This window comes from Argiope bruennichi, chromosome 6 (genome assembly GCF_947563725.1).
Source record: "Argiope bruennichi chromosome 6, qqArgBrue1.1, whole genome shotgun sequence".
Taxonomy (NCBI): domain Eukaryota; kingdom Metazoa; phylum Arthropoda; class Arachnida; order Araneae; family Araneidae; genus Argiope; species Argiope bruennichi.
The window spans coordinates 64,110,750-64,121,521 of NC_079156.1; the positions used below are offsets into that span (position 1 = coordinate 64,110,750).

The 10,772-nt window shown below is 27.7% G+C and overlaps 1 protein-coding gene across 1 annotated transcript; it reads left to right on the forward strand.

Annotated features, from left to right (window-relative positions):
• Positions 1-6,877: 6,877 nt before the first annotated feature.
• On the forward strand, positions 6,878-8,852 carry LOC129972293 (histone-lysine N-methyltransferase SUV39H2-like). Its single transcript, XM_056086377.1, has one exon. The coding sequence runs from the start codon at positions 7,144-7,146 to the stop codon at positions 8,548-8,550; it is 1,407 nt and encodes a 468-aa protein (XP_055942352.1). The 5' UTR covers positions 6,878-7,143; the 3' UTR covers positions 8,551-8,852.
• The last annotated feature ends 1,920 nt before the right edge of the window (positions 8,853-10,772 follow it).

Here is a 10,772-nt window from a genome sequence, read left to right on the forward strand (position 1 = left end):
TAATAATTAATTCTTTGAACTTAGGAAAAATTAAATTAGCGAATTTAAATTTGATTGATATAAATACAAATAATAAAATGTGCGAATCAGCTGATTTCCTGCCGAAGGCAGCGAATGTTGAATAGCAAAGTAAAAGTAACAATAATAAAAGCAAAACAAGAATAATAAAATAAAAAATGATAAAAGCAAAGTAATTATTTCTGCTCACTAAAATCTGAATTACTGCATTCTCCTCCAATTGTTTGCCTGATAATATATAAAATAAAATTGAGGCTGTGAGAACTTTCTGACAACACTGTATATTAATCAAATCAATGCCCTAATATCAAATGAATATATTGATAATATATAATGAATCACAATATCAAATGAATGCCCTAAACAACAGACAGTGGTGGAAAAAAGATAGTCCAAGAAAGTCAGTTTAAAGTTGAAAAATTATCAGAATTCACATCCATGGCCAAAATCGTATCTCCATAAAATGGCGCCCAAGTAAAATACTCAAACAGTGCCTCCCCCTAAAAAAATATAAATCACACAATTCCTTCTTTTTCTGAAGAGCTTTACCCCATTTAAATTGAGCTTAAAATTGTACTCAAACCTAAATAATAATATGCAAACAATTTTAAACATATAATTTTTCTCCAAACGAGCATTAATTTCTTAATATTACCCAACTTTAATTCAGTTATTGAAATTATTTAATTCTTCTTACGCCGAAAGCATTAGTTGCTGTAAACCATCAGGGATCAAATGAGAAAATACAAAAAAGAACGAGAAAATGTATTAGTATTAAATTTTGATGCACTAGCAAAATGGAAATATTCCGTACGTTTTGCAACTAATTAAGTTAATGATTTACGTTCTTTCGTTTATCTATCTATACTTATAATAAACTCAATGTGTGTGTGTGTGTGTGTTGGCGCTCTACAGGCCAGGTCATTTGATATACAGCTACCAAATTTGGTACATGTATACCTTAGAGGTCGGGAATGTGCACCTGGGGTCCCTTTTTTTGAAATTTTAATTATTAATTAAAAACTAACTTTCCCGCCAAAAGAATCTTTCATTTTCCCCACCGCCAACTTTTCCGCCAAATGAGTAAGGCTTCCGGGGTTTTTTTCTCCCAACAGTAATGAGGCTAGGGTTAGTATTTTTCGGCGGATTATTTCAAACGATTCTGTTTATTTTCTTAATGTTTGATGCATTTAAAATTAAACATTGTTAATTAATCGATCCTTCAGATTCATTCTGAAGAACTTTTGAATAAAAATAAAACAGAATAAAGGAAATTAAAAATTTCTAATCCGCATAGCGTTACCCCAACTGGCGTAGAAAAAAAATCACGTATTTGCGTTACGTAACTGGCGTTGAAAATTCACGCATGCGCTTTGTGTTCTGAATTTCGCATTGTGTTGACGAATTATTATCAACCGATGCGGACTGGATTTAAATTTTTTTTAGGTTCGTTGCATGTTTTTGTAATTAAAATGTATTTATGTTAGTTATATATTTTTTGTATATGCTTATAGTTTTAAGTGCATCGTTTTTCAAGTAGTTTTTTTAAAACCTGTTTTAAACCGTCTATTTTAAACGATTCGTTTCATTTTCTTAGTGTTTGATGCATTTAAAAGTAAACATTGTTAATGAATCGATCTGCTCATGATGAATCTAAGAAAATTTTGTTGACAAATTCTTGAGATAATACGTAAATTGAAAAGGATATTCTTTAGTGCCCATAAAGTTTAAACGCTGAGTGACTCTATTTTCATTAATCAGATTATAAAAAAATTCTTTGTTTCAGTAAAAAATATTATTATATTAATTGCAGATTAATTCTTTCCACTTTAATTTAAAACATAAATTCTACGGGTGTTAACAGAAAATTAGAGAGATACATATTACGTTATGACTGAAGGCCTTTATAATATTATGAGTGAATTATATGACTATCAAAATTTGAAGTTTTAAAATATTTTGATGAAGAAGCTATTAAAGTAGGAATTGCATAAAATATTTAAATATAAAAATTTTAACGAGCATTAAGATTGGCGAACCGGTTGGTCGACAAATTCTTGAGATATTACATAAATTAAGAAAGATATTTTTTTGTTCCCATAAGGTTTAAATGCTCAGTGACTCTGTTTTCGTTAATCATGTTATTAAAAAAATTAACATTTATTGACGAACACGAACACACTGATATTCACCGTTACTCTGATTAGATATTATAAAATCTGAATAGATAAACATAAACATGTAAACAGCTGTGCGCCGGTTTCTATGGCAACACAGCTGGAAAGGGAAAAGAAGTTTCCGAAGAAAATTCACGCATGCGCATTGTTCTGATTGTTGTCATGACAACCACTTTCAACAGACGATTTAAATTATTTTTAAGTGAGTTACATGCTTTTGTAAGTAAATTGTATTTATGTTAGTTATATATTTTTTGTATATGCTTATAGTTTTAAGTACATCGTTTTTAAGTAGTTTTTTTTAAACCTGTTTTCAATGATTTAAATTATTTTTAGGTTAGTTGCATGCTTTTGTAATTAAATTGTATTTATGTTAGTTATATATTTTTTTGTATATGCTTATAGTTTTAATTACATCGTTTTTTAAGTAGTTTTTTTAAACCTGTTTTAGACCGATTATTTTAAACGATTCATTTTATTTTCTTAGTGTTTGATGCATTTAAAAGTAAACATTGTTCATTAATCGATCTGTTCATGATGAATCTGCGAAAATTTTGTTGACAAATTCTTGAGATATTACATAAATTAAGAAAGATATACTTTAGTGCCCATAAAGTTTAAACGCTCAGTGACTCTATTATCAGTAATCATATTATTAAAAAAATGCTTTGTTTCAGTAAAAAATATTATTATATTAATTGCAGATGAATCATTTACACTTTAATTTAAAGCATAAATTCTACGAGGGGTAACAGAAAATTAGAGATATACATATCACGTTATGACTGAAGGCCTTTATAATATTATGAGTGAATTATATGACTATCAAAATTTGAAGTTTTAAAATATTTTGCTGAAGAATCTATTAAAGTTGGAATTGCATAAAATATGTAATTATTAAAATTTTAACGAACATTAAGATTGGCGAACCAGCTGGTCGCCAAAGGCGGCTAGTACTTATAATAAAGCTCAATGTGTGTGTGTGTGTGTGTTGGCGCTCTACAGGTCAGGTCATTTGACATACAGCTATCAAATTTGGTACATGTATACCTTAGAGGTCGGGAATGTGCACCTGGGGTCCCTTTTTTTTGAAATTTTAATTAGAATTTTAATTATTAGTTAAAAACTAACTTTCCCGCAAAAAAATCTTCCATTTTCCCCACCGCCAACTTTTCCGCCAAAAAAATCTTCCATTTTCCCCACCGCCGACTTTCAGTTATTTTTTTCTCCCAACAGAATTGAGGCTAGGGTTAACCTTTTTCGGCGGATTATTTCAAACGATTCTGTTTATTTTCTTAATGTTTTATGCATTTAAAATTAAACATTGTTAATTAATCCATGTTTCACATTCATTCTGAAGTACTTTTGAATTAAAATAACACAGAATAAAGGAAATTAAAAATGTATAATCTGCATAGCGTTACCCCAACTGGCGTAGAAAAATTCACGCACTTGCGTTAACGTAACTGGCGAAGAAAATTCACGCATGCGCATTGTTTTCTGACTGTTGACATGGCAACCAACGGATGATTTAAATTATTTTTAGGTTAGTTGCATGCTTTTTTAAGTAAATTGTATTTATGTTAGTTATATATTTTTTGTATATGCTTATAGTTTTAAGTACATCGTTTTTTAAGTAGTTTTTTTAAACCTATTTTCACTGATTTAAATTATTTTTAGGTTAATTGGATGCTTTTGTAATTAAATTGTATTTATGTTAGTTATATACTTTTTTGTATATGCTTATAGTTTTAAGTACATCGTTTTTTAAGTATTTTTTTAAACCTGTTTTCGACCGATTATTTTAAACGATTCATTTTATTTTTTTTAGTGTTTGATGCATTTAAAATGAAACATTGTTAATGAATCGATCTGTTCATGATGAATCTGAGAAATTTTTGTTGACAAATTCTTGAGATATTACATAAATTAAGAAAGATATTCTTTAGTGCCCATAAAGTGTAAACGCTCAGTGACTCTATTATCAGTAATCATAGTATTAAAAAAATGCTTTGTTTCAGTAAAAAATATTATTATATTAATTGCAGATTAATCCTTTACACTTTAATTTAAAGCATAATTTCTACGAGGGGTAACAGAAAATTAGAGAGATATATATCAGGCTATGACTGAAGGCCCTTATAATATTATGAGTGAATTATATGACTATCAAAATTTGAAGTTTTAAAATATTTTGCCGAAGAATCTATTAAAGTTGGGATTGCGTAAAATATTTAATGGTACGACCGGAATTTAACCTCCTGCTTGGAGCAATTTCTAAAAATCGCTAACAACGACCTTGCGAAATGTTCAAAAGCAAAGGAGCAGATGTTCAATTATAGTGCATAATAAAGATTGCCAGCTTTGGAGCGTTATCGCAACTTGGCGAAGAAGGGGGTTAAACTCCTGTTCAACCTATTTAATTATTAAAATTTAAACGAACATTAAGATTGGCGAACCGGCTGGTCGCCAAAGGCGGCTAGTCTATTAAAAATGTTGAGTAAAAATTATTAAAAAAAATATTTATCGTTTGGACCAAGCGTGAAAATACTTCATAAAATTTTCACATTGCGTAGTTTATTATAAAATTGATTAATAAGTTTATAATTCATTCATTTTATGATTAATAAATGTAATTATTACTATAATAATTACATTTATTTTATGATTATGATCTAGTTATGTTTGTGAATAACAAACTTTTAAAATATGAGTTACAAATTCTTACGAAAAACATAGTTAAAAATGTCAATCGCTTTAGAAGAGAAAAACAAAATTTCTAAATAGTTCATGCACACTTAATAAATGTCATATGACCTATCTAATCCTGAGATAAAATGTCATGATGCTTAAAACTATACAGAGATGAGGGAATCTTGTGCTATAAAATCACTTACTACCTTTTCATATTTTCAGAGTAAAATAAAATGCTCGATTAAAAATCTATCTGGCATATAATGATTTTAATCAGCACTAGAAAAAAAAACTATTTAGAAACTTAAGAATCAATGAAGATTGATTTGAATTTCAACAATGAAAACTACAGTTACAAATACTTAAAAATATATTGAAACTATAGAAAATTTACGCACTAAAAACTAACTAAACTTTTTATTTAATTAAAATGCCATATAAGGATTCGAAAAAGTTCGAGGTGCACATTCCTACTCTTCAAAGTATTTGGTACTTGTAATGCGCTAAGAGGCAGATAGACAACAGATGGATCATTCTCTTTTAATGTTAGAAGATCTAATCACATAACAGATATTTAAAAAAATAATTATTTGATCTAAAAAGTTTATATATATCACAAAAACGTCAAATAAACAAATTTAATGATATTGTTTTAAGGTTTTGAATAAAATTTTGTTGAGCTGATTTAGAAAAGTTGATTCATTATAACTGAACCATTTAAAAATTGCTTAAATAAGAAATTTGAACAACTGATTGTGTGAAAGATTTATATAGAAAATTGTACAACAAATATGCTCTTCATTGATCGTATACATAACTTAGATAAGCTGCATACAATACATTTAATCAAATGAAAAACACATATAAGGATAATAATGAAAAAAAGTCCCACACAATATTTTCTTTTCTTTATCCACAGTATTTTTTTTCCTTTTATGGACTTTGAAATATTGTGAACTTTCTTAACTGATAGCATGAAAGTTCTCCGGCTTTTTGAAAGTAGGGATAACATATTTCTAATTTGTCACCGACTTTTCCTATAGATATAAAGATTACAGCACTTCACTGCCTTATATACCATAGGAAACGCGAAGTTCTTAGTACAGTCAAGTGTTCCTTTTCAAGTTCTCTGGAGCATATTCTCCCTCCCCTCACTTCAATGAGGGCAACTTCTTCGGAAAATATCTTACCTTTTCGGAGAGGGAATTTTAGTTAATAAATCTGTCAGAAATTCCTATTTGTTATTTTGTTTTGAGAAATTTTGCTTCAGTTTTTTCTCAGATTGTAAAATGGATGTAGTCTTTTTGTTCTCTGTCACTTGACGGATGTCAATTTAGTTTTTTGGAATATGAAATACAAAGGAAAACAATGTATTCTCCTAAATATAACTAAATATGCCCTGAGTGCCCTATATGCTCTACATCACTGCTTACGCCATGAAAGATTCGAAATTCACATCCGAGGAAGTACTAATTGGGAAAAATATGGAAGATGTTCATAATTCTTGTGATAGAATATGGCCGTATTCATCAACATGAGCTAACCTTGATTTGCAAGTCAAGGAGTGTAACTCGTAAATTTGTTATTCTCGTCAACAAAGGAAAAAGTTGAAAGTCAGGAGTTGACTCCAAATTTCGACTCTCTGAATTTGGCGTGTCACAAATTTGATTTGAGTTTTTAAAACAATTCGTTGTCTAGACAATTTTATATTTGATCTTCCAATGTAATGTTCTTAGATCTTTATCTCAGGACACTTTGTCTCAGGCATTTGACAGCTTTTTACGTTAAAACCCTTTTTGGCGAATATATAAAGTTTGTTCAAAAATAACCGAGAATAGAATAATTATTATTAGTTTCAACATGGAATAATTAAATTAACGAAAAATCTAATTTTTGTGAGGTAATAAAAAAGAAGCAGAACTGAAATGAATTTATTGATGCAATAAATACTAGTTTTGTTTCTTTTTGCTTTCGATTTAGCGCTGATTTTAAATTCTTCATAATGTTTGTTCTTCTATGCGTATGATGTTTGCTGTCCTATGAAACATGTAAATAATTTTGCAATTTTTTAACTTTTTATTTTGTGTTTACATGCATAAGTTTGTCCCATAGATTTTATTGCCAAAACAGAATCAATTAAAATATTATCCGGTTTCGTAGTTTCCTTGTTTCAGTTACTTCTACAAGCTAAAGATATTATTATATGAGAAATACTGTTAAAGAATTGTTAATAAACAAATGTATATGACAATTCATGTCATTAAAAAAGGATTCTCTGAATTCTTTTAATAACAAGCATCTTACAGGTTATGGAAAATCTGTGAGAAATGTTAGTGTGAAATGTTTACAAAACCTAGAAGATCTGAAAAAATCTTGTGATAAATTGGGTTTAATATTCGTTGATGATTCTAAAGATATGAGGAAAGTTGATTTGATTTTAGATGATAAAGTTGTAAAAAATCAAAGATATTACTTTGTTAAGTGGCAAGGACTTAGCAATAAATATAATACATGGGAGCCTAATAACCAATTAACGGACTCTGAAGATTTGCTTTCCTATTATACTTCTCTAAAGTATCCATCTGCTTTGTTATCTGAAGAAATGATTTTCTATTTCATAAAGGATCTCATGACCCGTAAACCACGTGACATTTTAACTATTATTAAGCTTTGTGCATTAATTTATGGATTTGATGAAGAGTACATTAGTAGTTTAGGTCTGACTTTTGCTGATCTGAAAACAAAATTGATAAAAATTCTTGATATACCTATTGGCAAATTGAATAAAATTGGAGAAAAATTATTAGAGCTGATGAAATTTGCTGAAAAAAGAAAATTTGTCCTATCAGGATTGAAGGATTGGGAAATTGAAATAAATGCTAATTCTTCAGTATTTATAAAAGTAGAAAATAATGTTGATCTCACTGGTCCTCCTGCCAATTTCCAATTCATCAATAATTATATTAGTTCTTATGTTGACCTAACTGAAAACCCTGTTGTATTTTGTTCTTGTGTTGATTGCTATGAAAATCGTAAGGAATGTTGCTCTCATAATTTAGATGGTAGTTTTGCCTATAATAAAGATCAGCGTCTCCAATTGGCTGTAGGTTATCCTATTTATGAATGCAATAAACTTTGCAAATGTGATAATAATTGTATCAACAGAGTGGTTCAGCATGGTCCAAAAGTCAAACTAGCAATTTTTAGAACTAAAAATGGATGTGGTTGGGGACTGAAAACCTTGGAATTCATACAGAAAGGTCAATTTGTATTGGAATATCTTGGTGAGATTATTACATCTCAACATGCCGAAGAAAGAGGAGAAGTATATGATCATCTTGGTAGAACCTATCTTTTTGATATGGATTGGGAAAAAGATTGTAAGTATACTGTTGATTCAATGCTTTTTGGAAATGCGTCTCATTTTATAAACCATTCCTGTGATCCAAATTTGGAAACTTATACTGTATGGATTAATCAACAAGATCCCATGTTACCCAGAATTGCATTTTTTGCCAAAAAGAAGATAAATCCTGATGAAGAATTGACATTTGACTACAAAATGATTGATACTCGGGGTAAACAAGGTATACCAGTTCCTGAAGATGAAAGGGTACTTTGTAAATGCAACTCAAGAAACTGTAGAAAATTTTTATTTTAAGCTTTAATGTGTGTAAACTGTAATTAATTTAAACATGTGTTGTAAAATATTTTTCATATTCTTAGTAACAAAATTATTCATTTATATTGATTAGCATTGTTTAATAAATGATATGAATCTCTTAATTTTTGAAAAACTGTCGACTAAGTTTAAAAGGGTTGCTTTAGATTGTGTTTTCCATTTCATGATGATAACAAATATATGTATTTTTAATTTCTTAGTTCTTTTTTTAAATTACAGTTAAAATCTTGATCATTTTTCACTTTTTTTGCAAAAGCTATATTCATTATAATATTAAAGAATTTATGATATGTAATCATTAAAAGTAACTTACTGCTATTTTCTTTCAATTTTTCTCAGAATGACATTTATTTGATCATGCATTCCATATTAAATGTTCTTTTCTTTTTATGTGTTCTATTTCCTGATGAAAAAAAAATATTTTTTAAACTAAATTTTTGTTTGTAATTGCTGAAAAAACAAAAGGAAACACAATAAGCCCCGAATGAGTGAAAAGTGCATTTGTGAACAAAATTATTTGTATAAAATTATTATTAATGAAGACAAACTGTTAACCTGTTAATGCCAAACTTAATTTAATTGATGGTGAATTGTGTGATTAATTCGTAATTAAATTTTTGATCCTATAAAATTGAAGCAAACATTGTTTTCATCACTAAATTGTGCTTAAAATTGTTCTTAATTAATAATTTTCCCTATCCATTTCTAATATTTACTGCTGATCATGCAGAAGTATGACCATTAGCTCTTGATTATCAGCACAACCACATGATCAACTACAAAAAAAAAAAAAAAAAAAAAAAAAAGTACAATTGTTTTACCAAATGGTATTAAAGCATTTTAAAATTTTAAATAATTTTATGCAACTCATACTTTGTAAATTTTCATTCATCATAAATTGGTGCAAACATTGCATCTATTTTTTAGAAATATTTATTAATTTAAAATATTTAATTTATTTACTTAAAGTAGATTATTCATTCAACAGCTATACAAATAAGTTAATTTATACTATTAAAAATATGAAGTTGTGGATTATTATTATTTTGATTAAAGCTTTTAAAAAATTTGAGCTTTTTTTTAAGATGTTTTTTTTCTGAAAAAAAATGGAATTTTAATTATATTGCATTATTTATCACTTGATGGCTAAGGCGACCAGTTATTTTGCCGGGAATATCAGTTACATTTTATTTGAGATAAATAACTTATATATAGTTTCATATCTATAATTCTTCCAAATTTTTTGACTTTTAAGCCACATTATTTTAATTCTTATTTGAGTTTTGATTATATTGTCCATGGACCTTTCTAATGAAGACAAACATAATATGCTATTAAAAATATCTATTTAATCTATCTTTTACATTTCAAAGTATTGTAATTTTGCTTTTTTATTTATTTTGTAATCTACATAGTTATTAAACAGAATTATTCTGCCTTAGCTTTCAACAATGGAAGAAGATCCCAGGATTAAATTAAAAAAAGTATGAAAGCAATTTGAATTTCAGGGCAACAATGTTTTCTATTGTTTGGAAATTAGGTGAAAACATATTTTTTAAAAATTGTCAAATTCCAGTAAAAAAAATGCAGGTTGTAGTTTAAAGCAGTGTAAAATTTAATTTTTGTGCGATAATAGCTTTGGAAGTGATTGTGGAAAAACACCAACATTGAGTTTAATTTTTATTATTAATTAGAAATTATATTGTATAGATTTAAACTTCACTTTCTCATGAGTAATTATTTTCAAATTAACTAGAGACATTTCTTGATGCAAATAAAATTATTCAGAATGATTCTTTTATATATTTTTTTGTTGTTTCAAAGTTTTTACAATTTTTAAAGGAGATGGAATGTGTGACATACTTCAAATCTCTATAATCAAAGTTTTGATTATAACTCAGATTTAAAAGAAATTAAACTGATATTGTTCCTAAAAAGGCTCAGTCATTTAAAAAATTTAACATATAGTGCTGAGCATTATTTAAATTTTTTTTACATCTAAAATGCTTGCTAATATTATAGTAATTGAAAGCCTCAATAATTTGAAAAGTTGGGATGAGTAGTTATTATTTCTATTTGAGTAATATAATAATTCTCATTAAGAACTACATGTGTAAAATATTAATGGCATTTCTTATGTAGAACATTAATGGCATTTCTTATGTAGAATATTAATGGCATTTCTTATGTAGAACATTAAT